Source organism: Pseudophryne corroboree, chromosome 4 (assembly GCF_028390025.1).
Source record: "Pseudophryne corroboree isolate aPseCor3 chromosome 4, aPseCor3.hap2, whole genome shotgun sequence".
Taxonomy (NCBI): domain Eukaryota; kingdom Metazoa; phylum Chordata; class Amphibia; order Anura; family Myobatrachidae; genus Pseudophryne; species Pseudophryne corroboree.
The window spans coordinates 92,576,881-92,594,648 of record NC_086447.1 but is presented as its reverse complement, the minus strand read 5'-3'; the positions used below and the strand labels follow the sequence as shown (position 1 = coordinate 92,594,648).

The following is a 17,768-nucleotide window of genomic DNA, read 5'->3' as shown; positions in this document are numbered from 1 at the left end:
CAGGGCCTAATTCAGACCTGATTGTAGCAGCAAATTTGTTATGTGCACTGCAGGTGGGGCAAATGTAACGTGCAGAGAGAGTTAGATTTGGGAGGGGTGTGTTCAAACTCAAATCTAAATTGCAGTGTAAAAATAAAGCAGCCAGTATTTACCCTGCACAGAAACACTATAACCCACCCAAATCTAAACAGAGGGATGGAGGTAAGTGGACACTGCTCACAAGCGTGCACTCCTTAGATGTCCTTACAGACGTGTCCTCATACATCTACACACCAATACACCCCAATACACCACGCAGCGTGAGATACCTGACGCAAGTACTGCATTATTCTAATGCTATTGTATTTAAAGGGATAAAAGCTATTTTCATCTTTAGCAATGACCCTTTAAATTAACTGAAGTGAAAATCAGCAGGAACTGTAAGTTAGATTGTAAGAGTACTCATTAGTATGAAAATGAAAAGTATGGCCTTCCCTAAATATACGTTTCACACACTGCAATCATGGTAAATAGAACCTGCCCTCCCTGTCTGTGTAATGTGCACCGGATGGGGCATTGCTTCATTAAGTCTGAATCCAAAAAAACAAGTTTGAGGGGATATACTGGGTTTTGTAATGGGCAAGCCTAACCCCTCCACCCCCAGAAAGTACTCATTTACTGTCATCACTGGAAAAGATCATCGGGTTATGGTTACATAACGGCCGTCCTGTCTGTTCCCCTCTGCTGCCGCAGTTTAATGAGACTGCAGTTAGCTCTGTCTCAGCTAAACATTTGGGTGGTTTATACAGAATAACTTACGAGCTCAGCGCTGGTGGTCTGCGGTACAGGGCAGAGAGCTGTTGTAATCGTGCCGACATTGTTTTGTGACTTTACTGCACTCCATCTGTATTATATGTATTATATAGAGGCTGGTATGAAGTTGTTTTCTCTGGGGGGGGTTTATTACAGCTCTGAACTAATGCTGGCATCATCTACACTCTCATTTGTAATAGCAAGGTCTAGATGCTGATCCCCTGTATGGAAAGCCCTGTTCCGCCTGGCCAGACACAACCCCCAATCTTCAATCTTTCAAGGTTGGGTTCTCTCTCAAAAGCCACCTGTTCACTATCTATTCACTATAACCCATCCTTCCCTCACCTTATGTTACTCCCACTGCCTGGTCTACCAGCTGCAGTCACCAGGACCAAGAATAGGTGGGGACCGGGTGTATGACAGTGGTTCCAAAACGTTCTTGAATCACGGCACCCTAGAGTATCAGCATATTTTTCACGACACCCCAGGGATGAAAGTAAATGTATTTGGGAAATAATATTAAATGAAGTAAATTGTGCCTACCTGTCATCCTTAGGGAATACATATGATATCCCGGCAGACGGGATGCCGGCTGTCAGTATACCGACAGTGGCAACCTGTCTGCCGTAGTCATCCCGCTTCGATGGCATGGGTTGGTGGTGTGGACCCATCAACCAAGTAGGAATGCCAGGAGGTGGTTGGGATTCCGGCGTTGGCCTCTTGAATGGTGGGATCCCAACAGCCGGTATTTTAACTGCATCTCAGCCTTAGGGTCAGTTTTTCCTATTACTTTAAAGAAATAATTTTATTTGGTCCAGGAGGCACCCCTGCAAGAGCCTCACGGCTCCCCAGGGTGCCTAGGCACACACTTTAGGAACCACTAAATACATATTAAATGCATACATATTAAGGGGGCGTGGGCTACGATGTCAGCGAGCATATCCATTTCATTGGGGGGGGTGGGGGGTGCGTGCTGGGCTGTCCCTTCTCCCCCACCGCTACTGATGCTTTGGAATGAACTTTTCACTGCCACTTGTACCACACACAGGCCACCTATTCCATTGCTGCTGTATTATGCGGAGCAGCATGAATGGGTCATACCTTATAACTACTGGGCACTTCAGGACACTGCAGTCCCGATTGTGACAGTGGGACGGAACCCTCAGATAGGGACAGTTCGGAGGTATTGGATAATATTGTATTGCTGACGGGTTATTATCGGGAGTGGGGCTCAGCAGGGCATGATGGGGGACAGAGCTAAGCGACATGCTTTGCTTTGTCACCATGAGGCCGTTGCCATAGATGGTAGAGAAACATTACACAGTCTAATATACTGATATTGGGGATCATTCCGACCCGTTCGCACGCTGCTGTTCTTCGCTGCGGTGCAAACGGGTCGGTTCTGCACACGCACGACGAACGCAATGCGCAGGTGCTTCATTGCTCAGCGACGGTAGTCGCTGGGAGACGACGACGGGAACGAAGAAAGCGGTCGCAGCGCGGACCGCAAGAAGATTGACAGCCGGGAGGCGGATTGGGGCGTCTATTCACCGTTTTCCGGGTGTGGAAATCCGAACGCAGGCGTGTCGATGCGTTTGGAGGGCGGATGTCTGACGTCAGTTCCGGGACCTTCATCGCTGGATTCAACGCACAGGGTATGTAACTGCAAGGCTAGTCTTCTTTTACACAAAACTTTTTTAGCATAGCAGGGCTGCACAAGCGATCGCAGCCCTGCTATGCTAAAATACACTCCCCCCATAGGCAGCGTCTAGTTGATCGCACGAGCAGCAAAAAGTTGCTACGTGCGATCAACTCGGAATGAGCCCCATTATTCTGTATTACATAGCACTTTTCATTAAACCTATTGTCACACACTTAGCAGCAGCAGGTAAGTGAGCAAGCAGTGACATACAGGACAAGAGAGTGAAAGAGGGGCTGTAGGTTCCTAAGAACTGATCAGAGACACCTCAGTATACGAGTGCTCAGACAAATCACCATCTTAATGGGTACGAACACAACATTAACAATTAATGTAAATTAAGATATATATAATTTTTTTCCAGCCGTTTCGGTACCATAGTGGCCAAAAATATACTTTTATTAACACTGTTAATCAAATCATTTTGGGGGAGACTTATCAACGCTTGGAGAGAGATAAAGCGGAGAGAGATAAAGTACCAACCAACCAGCTCCTAATTGCCACGTTACAGGCTGTGTTTGAAAAATGACAGGTGCTGATTGGTTGGTACTTTATCTCTCTCCACTCTCTCTCTTTTGTCCAAAATTTGATAAATCTCCCCCAATGTGTCATAATAACCTGAGTGTTTCCAATAAACATCCTTGTGACTTGTCCGATGAGCCAGAGGCGCACTGCATTGTGGGAGGGATGGTATAATTACGCACCAAAAGGAAAGTTTATTTAAACTGCACACAAAGGGAAGATTGTTTGGCATCCCTATAAACTGCTGCGGCTGATGTTTCCACAGAAAAGGGCTCGGATTTCTCATATTGAATAAGCACATATTAGAATTTAATATGTGTTTTTTTTCTGTTTTTTTTTATTTAGACCCAACTGTATTGGACTCTTTTGATCATATTATTTAAATGGGCGACAAATGTTATATGATTGATTTCTTATATTGCTAATCCGTTGTAGGTGCTTTTACCAGGATTTTTTTACGTTTCCGAATAGTTTACATTTTATTTGGTAAGAGCTTTATTAAGGCCCTGTCATGGAGCCTCATTCCTCCTTCAATCTGACAGTATGGGGCTGATTCTGAGTCGCATGCAAAGTTGCCCGATTGCGAGTTTATGCAATGCTGCTACAAACTTATTTCCTTGTGTACATTCCTGTGGCCGTGCCAGGACTGAGACGCCCATTTATAGGGCTGTGCATACTGTAATACTAATTGGTGCATCGTTATACGCCACCATCGGTCGCACCATGGAAAAACTTGCAGAAGCCCTATGGCAGGTGCAGTGTCCCTGCCAGCTGCTGTGCCGCTTTCACTAACGTGCCAGAGACACTCCCAGGACACGCCCACTGGACGGGCCTCCACCAATCACTGCTCTGGAATGCCCACCACTTCCCCACAACATTTCTGTAACCATTTATGCACTACGGGCGATACATTTGATACGATGCGATGTGATACATTCCTTTGCTTGAACCCAGTGGGTAACGCCATCTTTAGATGCCGTAATGGGTTTCTTTTCGCAATGTCCCTGAGAGGGATCCAATTGGACTGTTCCCAGCATGCCCAGCAGCTCTTATTGGGAGAGCTATCCTTTGCGATTTTAGTCGCATTCCTAGGTATATACTGAAAGTTATTAACACCCTGATAAGTGGCGGGATGTATCGCATCGCGGATGCAATGCTTAATACATCCCTCCCTAACTCTGCAAGTAGGGACGTTTTAAGAGAGGAGGGGGCCCATGTGCAGCCTCCGTCGCGGGCCCCCTCCTCTCCGGCAGCAGTAGATGCCAGAGTCTACTGCGCATGCACAAGTCTCCGGGAACATGGTGCCTACGCCTTGTTCCCGAGGACACCTGCAGTGCGCATGCGCAAATCACTTGGAAATGGCCGCGGCAGCCTTTTTTCAGATTGTCTGTGCCCGCACAGCAGTGCCTCTGTCGTGGAACTCCGGAGGGGTAAGTAAATTCTATGGGTGCAGTGTGAGCCCCCCATGACTGATATACAGTGTCTGGTTGGCAGCTTTGAAACCTGCAAAATAATCAGTACTGTATGGTTAGTAACCAGTGAGGTCTTCAGTTCCCTAACCTATACCAGGCACAATATGCTTATGATCAGAGTATTTAGGCTTACACAAATGCGCCTCCCGGTTTCCAGAGGTATAGGGGCATGAACACATTTAGAAAGAGCTTTCAAACAAACTTTTTCAATATCATTTGCGCCATTGAGTTCCCATTTGGGGTTGTCCATGTCGGCATCGAAACCAACTTTGTAAAGTGCTTTTGAGTGCTCACATTAATTAAAACGTGACTCAAAAAAGGTTATGCACAGACTAGACTGCGAGCAGAACAAATATTGGGGGTGCTCGAGCACCCACAGAGCTGACTCCCATGCATGTCGGCAAAAGTAAAAAAAAATAAAAAACCCGCCACATACTTCAAAGTCCTGCCTACTGACACATGTTTACCCCCCTTCCCCCCCCCCCCCCTCTTAATTTATTTAATTTACATTTGTCTGCAAAAGTATTGCCAATCCAAGCTAGAGATGCGGGAATGGTTGTACATATGGTTGTGAGCTAGCTAGTTTGTCGGATCTATGAAAATGTTCGAAAACAAGAGGCAATTCTCAAACTGGTCAATTTCAAAACGTAGACTGCAGTTACAGCCTGTTCTGTGTTCGTTATGTTACCATTTTATTCTTTAATGCTGGGAGTTATGATTTCTGTACCTAGCCTTCATTTAGTATGGAATTCTGTGATCAACTTGGTTTTACAATCTCCGCCATCCTGGAATGATGGGCTGACCCGTACAGTAAGGCAGAATAAGCCACATAACAGCCATCCATCTACTCCCATAGGATCACCTCTTTCATTATTACAGGTTGAGTCTCCCTTATCCAAAATGCTTGGGACCAGAGGTACTTTGGATATGGGATTTTTCCGTATTTTGGACTAATTGCATACCATAGTGAGATATCATGGTGATGGGACCTAAATCTAAGCACAGAATGCATTTATGTTACATATACACATTATACACACAGCCTGAAGGTCATTTTAGCCAATATTTTTTATAACTTTGTGCATTAAACAAAGTGTGTCTACATTCACACAATTAATTTATGTTTCATATACACCTTATACACACAGCCTGAAGGTCATTTAATACAATATTTTTAATAACTTTGTGTATTAAACAAAGTTTGTGTACATTGAGACATCAAAAAACAAAGGTTTCACTATCTCACTCTCTCTCAAAAAAGTCTGTATTTCGGAATATTCCGTATTTCGGAATATATGGATATGGGATACTCAACCTGTATTTGTGTTTCTCCTAACCTACTGTAGTCCTTGCTTAAGCCAAATTAATGGCTTAATTTAGTCATGAGACTGAGGCGACTATGGGGTCTATTCAATTGAAGTCGGAATTGCCGTCAAGTCGGAAAATCAGCAGTTAACGACTTTTTTAGGTCGAATCAGGATTGCAAAGTCGGAAAACGTGGTTCGGCGGATTAGTCGCGAATCCACGTATTTTGTCGAATTTGCGGCCATTTCCGACAGGTTTTATGGCCCGTTTTCGACCATGCTGATCTGCAAATTGAATACTGAACAGTCGAAACCGATTCGACAGGCTTTGAATAGACCCCTATGACTGTATTATGTATGGCACTTGTGTATTGGGGCTTTAATATTACATTGGGCAATGTGCACCAAATTCAAGTATATTTGTGGAGTGAAAATGTTGTCACGTGCCTCCTCTAAACAAACACCCCTGAGCAGAGACGGCCTGAGGCTAAAAGCATTATTTCTGTGTGTACGGAAAGGCATGGACATATTAAAAGGGCGCGTCGAGACTCACGGAAGCGTTACTTCATGGCATGCCCCTACCTAAACATGCTGGCCGAGCAGAATAGAATGTGACAGCAGATAAGAACCACTTGGCCCATCTAGTCTGCCCCCTGCTTTAACCATATTATTACCTCAATCCTTTATTTGTAAGGATATCCTTATGTCTATCCCATGCATGTTTAAATTGCCCTATTGTCTTAGCCTCTACCACCTCTGATGGGAGGCTATTCCACTTGTCCACTACCCTTTCTGTAAAGTAATTTCTCTGACGTCCTAGTGGATGCTGGGAACTCCGTAAGGACCATGGGGAATAGACGGGCTCCGCAGGAGACTGGGCACTCTAAAAGAAAGATTAGGTACTATCTGGTGTGCACTGGCTCCTCCCTCCATGCCCCTCCTCCAGACCTCAGTTAGATTTCTGTGCCCGGCCGAGCTGGATGCACACTAGGGGCTCTCCTGAGCTCCTAGAAAGAAAGTATATGTTAGGTTTTTTATTTTACAGTGAGACCTGCTGGCAACAGGCTCACTGCAACGAGGGACTAAGGGGAGAAGAAGCGAACCTACCTGCTTGCAGCTAGCTTGGGCTTCTTAGGCTACTGGACACCATTAGCTCCAGAGGGATCGACCGCAGGACCCGTCCTTGGTGTTCGTTCCCGGAGCCGCGCCGCCGTCCCCCTTACAGAGCCAGAAGCATGAAGATGGTCCGGAAAATCGGCGGCAGAAGACTTCAGTCTTCACCAAGGTAGCGCACAGCACTGCAGCTGTGCGCCATTGCTCCTCATACACACTTCACACTCCGGTCACTGAGGGTGCAGGGCGCTGGGGGGGGGCGCCCTGAGCAGCAATAAAAACACCTTGGCTGGCAAAATAATCACAATATATAGCCCCAGAGGCTATATATGTGATAATTACCCCTGCCAGAATCCATAAAAAAGCGGGAGAAAAGTCAGCGAAAAAGGGGCGGAGCTATCTCCCTCGGCACACTGGCGCCATTTTCTCTTCACAGTGTAGCTGGAAGACAGCTCCCCAGGCTCTCCCCTGTAGTTTTCGGGCTCAAAGGGTTAAAAAGAGAGGGGGGGCACTAAATTTAGGCGCAATATTGTTTATACAAGCAGCTATTGGGGAAAATTCACTCAGTGATAGTGTTTATCCCTACATTATATAGCGCTCTAGTGTGTGCTGGCATACTCTCTCTCTGTCTCCCCAAAGGGCTGTGTGGGGTCCTGTCCTCAGTCAGAGCATTCCCTGTGTGTGTGCGGTGTGTCGGTACGGCTGTGTCGACATGTATGATGAGGAGGCTTATGTGGAGGCGGAGCAGATGCCGATAAGTGGGATGTCGCCCCCTGTGGGCCGACACCAGAGTGGATGGATAGGTGGAAGGTATTAACCGACAGTGTCAACTCCTTACATAAAAGGCTGGATGACGTAACAGCTATGGGACAGCCGGCTTCTCAGCCCGCGCCTGCCCAGGCGTCTCAAAGGCCATCAGGGGCTCAAAAACGCCCGCTCCCTCAGACGGCAGACACAGATGTCGACACGGAGTCTGACTCCAGTGTCGACGAGGTTGAGACATATACACAATACACTAGGAACATCCGTTACATGATCCCGGCAATAAAAAATGTGTTACACATTTCTGACATTAACCCAAGTACCACTAAAAAAGGGTTTTATGTTTGGGGAGAAAAAGCAGGCAGTGTTTTGTTCCCCCATCAAATGAGTGAATGAAGTGTGAAAAAGCGTGGGTTTCCCCGATAAGAAACTGGTAATTTCTAAAAAAGTTACTGATGGCGTACCTTTTCCCGCCAGAGGATAAGTTACGCTGGGAGATATCCCCTAGGGTGGATAAGGCGCTCACACGTTTGTCAAAAAAGGTGGCACTGCCGTCTTAGGATACGGCCACTTTGAAGGTACCTGCTGATAAAAAGCAGGAGGCTATCCTGAAGTCTGTATTTACACACTCAGGTACTAGACTGAGACCTGCAGATGCTGCAGCGTGGTCTGTAACCCTGTCAAACAGGGATACTATTTTGCGAACATAAGACGTCGTCTTATATATGAGGGATGCACAGAGGGATATTTTGCCGGCTGGCATCCAGAATTAATGCAATGTCCATTCTGTCAGGAGGGTATTAGAGACCCGACACTGGACAGGTGATGCTGACTTTAAAAGGCACATAGAGCCTTATAAGGGTGAGGAATTGTTTGGGGATGGTCTCTGGGACCTCGTATCCACAGCAACAGCTGGGAAGAAAATTTTTTACCTCAGGTTTCCTCACAGCCTAAGAAAGCACTGTATTATCAGGTACAGTCCTTTCGGCTTCAGAAAAGCAAGCGGGTCAAAGGCGCTTCCTTTCTGCACAGAGACGAGGGAAGAGGGAAAAAGCTGCGCCAGTCAGCCAGTTCCCAGAATCAAAATTCTTCCCTTGCTTCCTCTGAGTCCACCGCATGACGCGGGGACTCCACAGGCGTAGCCATGTACGGTGGGGGGCCGCCTCAAAAATTTCAGCGATCAGTGGGCTCGCTCACAGGTGGATCCCTGGATCTTTCAAGTAGTATCTCAGGGGTACAGGCTGGAATTCGAGGCGTCTCCCCCCCGCCGTTTCCTCAAATCTGCCTTGCCGACAACTCCCTCAGGCAGGGAGGCTGTGCTAGAGGCAATTCACAAGCTGTATTCCCAGCAGGTGATAGTCAAGGTGCCCTACTTCAACAAGGACGGGGTTACTATTCCACACTGTTTGTGGTACCGAAACCGGACGGTTCGGTGAGACCCATTTTAAATTTGAAGTCCTTGAACACATACATAAAAAAATTCAAGTTCAAGATGGAATCGCTCAGGGCGGTTATTGCAAGCCTGGAGGAGGGGGATTACATGGTATCCCTGGACATCAAGGATGCTTACCTACATGTCCCCATTTACCATCCTCACCAGGAGTACCTCAGATTTGTGGTACAGGATTGCCATTACCAATTCCAAACACTGCCGTTTGGACTGTCCACGGCACCGAGGGTCTTTACCAAGGTAATGGCAGAAATGATGATACTCCTTCGAAAAAAGGGAGTTTTTAATTATCCCGTACTTGGACGATCTCCTTATAAAGGCGAGGTCCATGGAGCAGTTGTTGGTCGGAGTAGCACTATCTCGGGAAATGCTACAACAGCACGGATGGATTCTATATATTCCAAAGTCACAGCTGGTTCCTACCACACGCCTGCTGTTCCTGGGGATGGTTCTGGACACAGAACAGAAAAAAGTGTTTCTCCCGCAGGAGAAAGCCAAGGAGCTGTCATCTCTAGTCAGAGACCTCCTGAAACCAAAACAGGTATCGGTGCATCACTGCACACGAGTCCTGGGAAAAATGGTAGCTTTTTACGAAGCAAAATTCCATTCGGCAGGTTCCATGCAAGAACCTTTCAGTGGGACCTCTTGGACAAGTGGTCGGAATCGCATCTTCAGATGCATCGGCTGATAACCCTGTCTCCAAGGACCAGGGTATCTCTTCTGTGGTGGCTGCAGAGTGCTCATCTTCAAGAGGGCCGCAGATTCGGCATACAGGACTGGGTCCTGGTAACCACGGATGCCAGCCTTCGAGGCTGGGGGGCAGTCACACAGGGAAGAAATTTCCAAGGACTTTGGTCAAGTCAGAAGTCGTCCCTACACATAAATATTCTGGAACTGAGGGCCATTTACAATTCCCTAAGTCTGGCAAGGCCTCTGCTTCAAAACCAGCCGGTACTGATCCAATCAGACAACATCACGGCAGTCGCCCATGTAAACCGACAGGGCGGCACAAGAAGCAGGATGGCGATGGCAGAAGCCACAAGGATTCTCCGATGGGCGGAAAATCACGTCTTAGCACTGTCAGCAGTGTTCATTCCGGGAGTGGACAACTGGGAAGCAGACTTCCTCAGCAGACACGACCGACACCCGGGAGAGTGGGGACTTCATCCAGAAGTCTTCCAACTGTTGGTAAACCGTTGGGAAAGGCCACAGGTGGACATGATGGCGTCCCGCCTAAACAAAAAACTAGATATTGCGCCAGGTCACGGGACCCTCAGGCAATAGCTGTGGACGCTCTAGTGACACCGTGGGTGTACCATTCGGTTTATGTATTCCCTCCTCTGCCTCTCATACCAAAGGTACTGAGAATAATAAGAAAACGAGGAGTAAGAACGATACTCGTGGTTCCGGATGGGCCAAGAAGAGCTTGGTACCCAGAACTTCAAGAAATAATATCAGAGGACCCATGGCCTCTACCGCTCAGACAGGATCTGCTACAGCAGGGGCCCTGTCTGTTCCAAGACTTACCGCGGCTGCGTTGAACGGCATGGCGGTTGAATTCCGGATCCTAAAGCAAAAGGGCATTCCGGAGGAAGTCATTCCTACGCTGATAAAAGCCAGGAAAGAAGTAACCGCAAACCATTATTACCGTATTTGGCGAAAATATGTTGCGTGGTGTGAGGCCAGGAAGGCCCCAACAGAGGAATTTCAGCTGGGTCGTTTTCTGCACTTCCTACAGTCAGGAGTGACTATGGGCCTAAATTTGGGTTCCATTAAGGTCCAGATTTCGGCTCTGTCGATTTTCTTACAGAAAGAACTGGCTTCACTGCCTGGAGTTCAGACATTTGTAAAGGGAGTGCTACATATTCAGCCCCTTTTTTGTGCCTTCTGTGGCACCTTGGGATCTCAACGTGGTGTTGAGTTTCTTAAAATCACATTGGTTTGAGCCACTTAAAACTGTGGATTTGAAATATCTCACGTGGAAAGTGGTCATGTTATTGGCCTTGGCTTCGGCCAGGCGTGTGTCAGAATTGGCGGCTTTGTCATGTAAAAGCCCTTATCTGATTTTCCATATGGATAGGGCAGAATTGAGGACTCGTCCCCAGTTTCTCCCTAAGGTGGTATCAGCTTTTCACTTGAACCAACCTATTGTAGTGCCTGCGGCTATTAGGGACTTGGAAGATTCCAAGTTACTGGACGTAGTCAGGGCCTTAAAAATTTATATTTCCAGGACGGCTGGAGTCAGGAAAACTGACTCGTTTTTTATCCTGTAGGCACCCAACAAAATAGGTGCTCCTGCTTCTAAGCAGACTATTGCTCGCTGAATTTGTAGCACAATTCAGCTGGAGCATTGCTGCGGCTGGATTGCCGCATCCTAAATCAGTAACAGCCCATTCCACGAGGAAAGTGGGCTCATCTTGGGCGGCTGCCCGAGGGGTCTCGGCTTTACAACTTTGCCGAGCTGCAACTTGGTCAGGGGCAAACACGTTTGCTAAATTCTACAAATTTGATACCCTGGCTGAGGAGGACCTTGAGTTCTCTCATTCGGTGCTGCAGAGTCATCCGCACTCTCCCGCCCGTTTGGGAGCTTTGGTATAATCCCCATGGTCCTAACGGAGTTCCCAGCATCCACTAGGACGTCAGAGAAAATAAGATTTTACTCACCGGTAAATCTGTTTCTCGTAGTCCGTAGTGGATGCTGGGCGCCCATCCCAAGTGCGGATTGTCTGCAATACTTGTATATAGTTATTGCCTAACGAAAGGGTTATTGTTGAGCCATCTGTTGAGAGGCTCAGTTATATTTCATGCTGTTAACTGGATATAGTATCACGAGTTATACGGTGTGATTGGTGTGGCTGGTATGAGTCTTACCCGGGATTCAAAATCCTTCCTTATTGTGTCAGCTCTTCCAGGCACAGTATCTTAACTGAGGTCTGGTGGAGGGGCATGGAGGGAGGAGCCAGTGCACACCAGATAGTACCTAATCTTTCTTTTAGAGTGCCCAGTCTCCTGCGGAGCCCGTCTATTCCCCATGGTCCTTACGGAGTTCCCAGCATCCACTACGGACTACGAGAAATAGATTTACCGGTGAGTAAAATCTTATTTTTTCCTAATATTTCCCCTGAACCTCCCTCCCTCCAGTCTCAGTGCATGTCCTCGTGTCTTATTGCTTCTCTTCATTTGAAGAATGTTTCCCTCCTGTACCTTGTTAAAACCCTTGATATATGTGAAAGTTACTATCATGTCCCCCCTTTCCCTTCTTTGCTCCAAACTATACATATTAAGATCTTTTAGTCTTTCCGGGTACGTTTTGTTATGTTGGCCATGCAGCATTTTAGTTGCCCTTCTTTGTACAGTCTCTAATGTATTTGTATCCTTCTGGAGATATGGCCTCCAGAATTGAACACAGTATTCTAGGTGAGGCCGTGCCAATGACCTATACAGTGGCATTATTACTTCTTTCTTTCTGCTGCCGATTGCTCTCCCTGTGCAACCAAGCCTTCCTCATTGCTTGTTACATTACATTGCTGGGAGGCGGCGCTCATAGGCCAGGCCTTGAGATGTCCGGATCATCAGGCCACCAGCACAGATGGTCTGCCTGGCCTTGACCCCTAGTACACTATCTTCACAAAACGCACTAGCACCACCTGATTCCTAGTTTTGGCTGGTCCAAACCTTGGATCCTCAAAAATAATCCCCATCATTTTGCTCTTCAAACCCATGCCCAGAATTGTATGTTGTGTGAATCCAAGACGCACATTAAAGAGGATGTTGGGCTATGCCATCGCCATTGTGAACTACACCAACGACTTCCGGTATATTTTGTATATATATATATATATATATATATAGAACTACAGATATCCCTGACTGTCTAACTGTGCCGCAAGTCACGTCATAGTCCTGTCTCAGCTTCTCCAGTGTGTGTGTGTAGTAAATGGAATTTAATCTTACGTAGCAAAAATAAACATAGCCTTAGATTAATGGCCCATAAGATTAATGTCTGGTGGAGTAACTTCTTTAACTGCTTTTAATGATTTGAAAATAAAAAAAGTCTAATGTCTCAATTTCGTTTTAGTGCCAAAGAAACTGCTGTATGAAACTCTGCCAAAATCAACAAATTTCCACGGAGTACGGCAAACACACTTCCCCCAGCCTCCAGGAACCGATGATCGCAATGTGATCCGAGATGGAGCTTTCTTCCCCGATCCTGCTTTCATAACTGAACACATTCTACCAGGTACTGTATGGCAGAGGAATGCGCCAGAGGGCCTCCAGGGCTAGCTGCTATAGAACGTTATATAGTTCATTTTCAGTGTTTAAGGTACTGTGCTCTGCGAGAAGCAGGCTGTTCTGGAATTTCTGAGAGTCTGCCCGTATTTTTAAATCGGCAATCATTTACAAAGCAAAACCAACCTGGTGTTGCCTTGCAAACGATTGCCGCTTTAAACATATGGGCAGACTCGCAGACATTCCCGAACAACCTGCTTCTCGCAGGCTATTACATATTGCCTGTTGGCCCTCTTTCCAAGTTGATCGCTCGCTAGCTGCTTTTAGCAGCATTGCACACGCTAGGCCGCCGCCCTCTGGGAGTGTATCTTAGCTTAGCAGAATAGCGAACGAAAGATTAGCAGAACTGCTACTAAATTTTTCCCTGCAGTTTCTGAGTAGCTCCAGACCTACTCCTAGATTGCGATCACCTCAATCCGTTTAGTTCCTGCTTTGACGTCACAAGCACGCCCTGCGTTCGACCAGCCACTCCCCCGTTTCTCCAGCCACACCTGCGTTTTTCCCTGGCACGCCTGCGTTTTTTAGCACACTCCCGGAAAACGCTCAGTTACCTCCCAGTAACGCCCCTTTCCTGTCAATCACTCACCGATCAGCAGTGCAACTGAAAAACGCCGCACGAACACCAGCAAATCTACTAAGTTTTGTGTTAAATAACGTAGCGCATGCACATTTTCCACCTAATCGCTGCGTTGCGAAAAAACGGCAACGAGCGAACAACTCGGAATGACCACCATTGTGTGATCTAACATTATACTTATGAGACTGCAGCCTAAGGGACGTCACTGGCCTCCAGTGAATTGACAGAGGCTGCCCAGTAATCACAGTTTTGGTGCAGCTGTCCAAATGATCATATCCAAAAAATGGGTACGGCTTATTGGGAAGTGGGTGCAGATCAATGAGAATGTGGGCATAGTCAGGGGATCTGGGTCTAGTTTGGACACGTTGGAGGCATGGTTACGGCATTGTAGCCTACTAACATCGAATGTCAGGGAGACTCTCGGATTTTACTGCTAGATTCTGGTCCTGCATTCCTGATGGGAGCTGCTGAGTGGGAGGGGATCTGCTGTGAATATGCAAATTATGTCATCTCATGAGTTTCCCTGTGTTCGATGATGCAATTTGTGCCATTAGGAGGTGTGGTTACACCATTCACCTCATCTTATATTATGTAGACATGCCCACCTCCTCTTTTTCTATAATAAATAGGCAGGTGAACGGTGGGGTCTATGGTGTTCCATTTTTGCTTTTTACAACGTTGAGAGGTATGTTGGCAAGCTTCTTGCCCATGATTATTGGTTCAGCCTCACAAATTGGCTACCTTCCCACATCCATTGTAATACTTTTGGATCATGTACTCCGTAGTGAGAACCAAAGCTACTAGTATTTGACATAGTGAAAGCAGGATAGTGAGTAGGCGATGCGGAAGAGGGCGTGGTCATGTCACTCTGGAGGCGTGTCATATCCGCTATCGGTGTGAGCCACACCAACTCTCCATGGTGGGTGTGGCACCTTGCATTGGTCCTAGCAGTCAGCAAGTTGTGAAGTATGGTAGCCAAACATGGAGATTTTTCAAACTTTCTAAAGAGTACAATTGGTTTCGTCACCCATAGCAACCAGGTTCTAGTTATTTTATAAAATGTACTAGGTCATCGGTTCCCAAACTCTGTCCTCATCAGCATTAGCGGTCCAAGAACCTAATTTAGACCTGATTGCTGTTGTGCGAATCGCACAGCGGCCGATTATCGATAGACTGTGCGTGCATCGTAGTGCGCACGCATGAGGCCAAACTGCAAAAGAATCCTGAGATTTTTATGATCGCTAGGCGAACGCAAGGTGATTGACAGGAAGCGGCCGTTTGGGGGTGGTAACTGGCCGTTTTCTGGGAGTGTCAGAAAAAACACAGGCGTTCCCAAGCGTTTTCAGGGAGGGTGTGTGACGTCAGCTCTGGACCAATCAGTCTGTTTGTATCGCACTGTAGGAGTAAGTCCTGGGCTATGCACAGACTGCACACATTGGAAAAATCATTAGATGGTGAGTGAGTTGCGAACGGATTTGCAGGTGTCCGCTGTCTGGTGAAGTTTTTGCCCAGCGTACGCATGCATTCGCACACTTGCACGAGGCGGGTTTTTACTCTCTATGGGCGGCGGCCATCTGATCGCAGCCCTCTGCAAAATCGCAGAGAAGCGATCAGGTCTGGATTAGGCCTCAAGTTTTAAGTATATCCATGCTTGGCTATGGGGACTTTATCAGTAACTCAGACAGTATGATTTCTCTTACGTCCTAGAGGATGCTGGGGACTCCGTACGGACCATGGGGTATAGACGGGCTCCACAGGAGACATGGGCACTCTAAAGACTTTAGATGGGTGTGCACTGGCTCCTCCCTCTATGCCCCTCCTCAAGACCTCAGTTAGATCCTGTGCCCAGAGGAGACTGGATGCACTGCAGGGGAGCTCTACTGAGTTTCTCTGAAAAACACTTTTGTTAGGTTTTTTATTTTCAGGGAGCACTGCTGGCAACAGGCTCCCTGCATCGTGGGACTGAGGGGAGAGAAGCAGACCTACTTAAATGATAGGCTCTGCTTCTTAGGCTACTGGACACCATTAGCTCCAAAGGGTCGGAACACAGGTCTCACCCTCGTTGTTCGTCCCGGAGCCGCGCCGCCGTCCTCCTCACAGAGCCGGAAGATAGAAGCCGGGTGAGTATAAGAAGAAAGAAGACTTCAAAGGCGGCAGAAGACTTCTGATCTTCAATGAGGTACCGCGCAGCGGTAACCCTGCGCGCCATTGCTCCCACACATTCACACACTGACGGCACTGTAAGGGTGCAGGGCGCAGTGGGGGAAGCCCTGGGCAGCAAAATTAACCTCTGGGGACACTGGCATAGATATATATACTGCGGAGGCAGTATATTACACGAATCCCCGCCAGTATAAAGATTTGAGCGGGACCGAAGCCTGCCGTTGAGGGGGCGGAGCTTGATCCTCCAGCACTAACCAGCGCCATTTTCTCCACAGCACGCTGCAGAGAAGCTGGCTCCCCGGACTCTCCCCTGCTGAACACAAGTACAGAGGGCACAAAGAGGGGGGGGGGCACATTTATTTGGCACAGTGAGTGTATTATATATATATATAGAAAAGCGCTGTACTGACTGGGTTTATATTCCAGTGTCCGGTGGCGCTGGGTGTGTGCTGGCATACTCTCTCTCTGTCTCTCCAAAGGGCCTTATTGGGGGACTGTCTCCATATAGATATATATCCCTAGGTGTGTGGGGGTGTCGGTACGTGTGTGTCGGCATGTCTGAAGCGGAAGGCTCATCTAAGGAGGAGGTAGAGCAGATGATTGTGGTGTCTCCGTCGGCGACGCCGACACCTGATTGGTTGGATATGTGGAATGTTTTAAATGCAAATGTGTCTTTATTACATAAGAGATTGGACAAAGCAGAGTCCAGGGAAGGAACCGGGAGTCAATCCATGGCTTTGGCTGTGTCACAGGGCCCTTCAGGGTCTCAGAAACGTCCACTGTCCCACGTAGCAGACACTGATACCGACACGGATTCTGACTCCAGTGTCGACTACGATGATGCGAGGTTACACCCTAGGGTGGCCAAAAGTATTCATTATATGATTATTGCTATAAAAGATGTTTTGCATATCACAGATGACCCCTCTGTCCCTGGCACGAGGGTATGCATGTTTAAGGAAAAGAAACCTGAGGTAACCTTTCCCCCGTCTCATGAGCTGAATGCTTTATTTGAAAAGGCTTGGGAGACTCTAGACAAGAAACTGCAGATTCCCAAGAGATTTCTTATGGCGTACCCTTTCCGCGCAGGACAGGGTACGGTGGGAATCCTCGCCCAGGGTGGACAAGGCTTTAACGCGCTTGTCCAAAAAGGTGGCGCAACCATCTCCAGACACGGCAGCCCTCAAGGATCCTGCTGATCGCAGACAGGAGGCTACCTTAAAATCAATTTATACACATACGGGTGCCTTGCTCAGACCGGCGGTAGCGTCGGCATGGGTATGTAGCGCAGTAGCAGCGTGGGCAGATATCTTGTCATCTGACATTGACACCCTAGATAGGGATACCATTTTATTGACCTTGGGTCACATTAAAGACGCAGCCTTATATATGAGAGACGCTGCGAGAGACGTTGGGCTGTTAGGTTCAAGAGCCAACGCCATGGCTGTTTCTGCTAGGCGAGCCCTGTGGACCCGCTAATGGACGGGGGATGCCGATTCAAAGAGACATATGGAAGTTTTACCTTACAAGGGTGAGGTCTTATTTGGGGAGGGTCTAGAGGACCTGGTTTCCACGGCTACCGCGGGTAAATCTTCTTTTTTGCCTTATGTTCCCCCACAGCAAA

The 17,768-nt window shown here is 47.5% G+C and overlaps 1 protein-coding gene across 5 annotated transcripts in view; it reads left to right on the top strand.

The window, feature by feature from the left end:
- LOC134908966 (protein eva-1 homolog C-like) overlaps nucleotides 1–17,768 on the top strand; it is a 600,054-nt gene that overhangs the window by 543,063 nt on the left and 39,223 nt on the right. For all 5 annotated transcript variants that reach the window (XM_063915258.1, XM_063915260.1, XM_063915259.1 and 2 more), the window contains one exon: nucleotides 13,193–13,354. In XM_063915258.1, coding sequence (XP_063771328.1) covers nucleotides 13,193–13,354 — 162 coding nt within the window. The remainder of the gene's footprint in view (nucleotides 1–13,192; nucleotides 13,355–17,768) is intronic.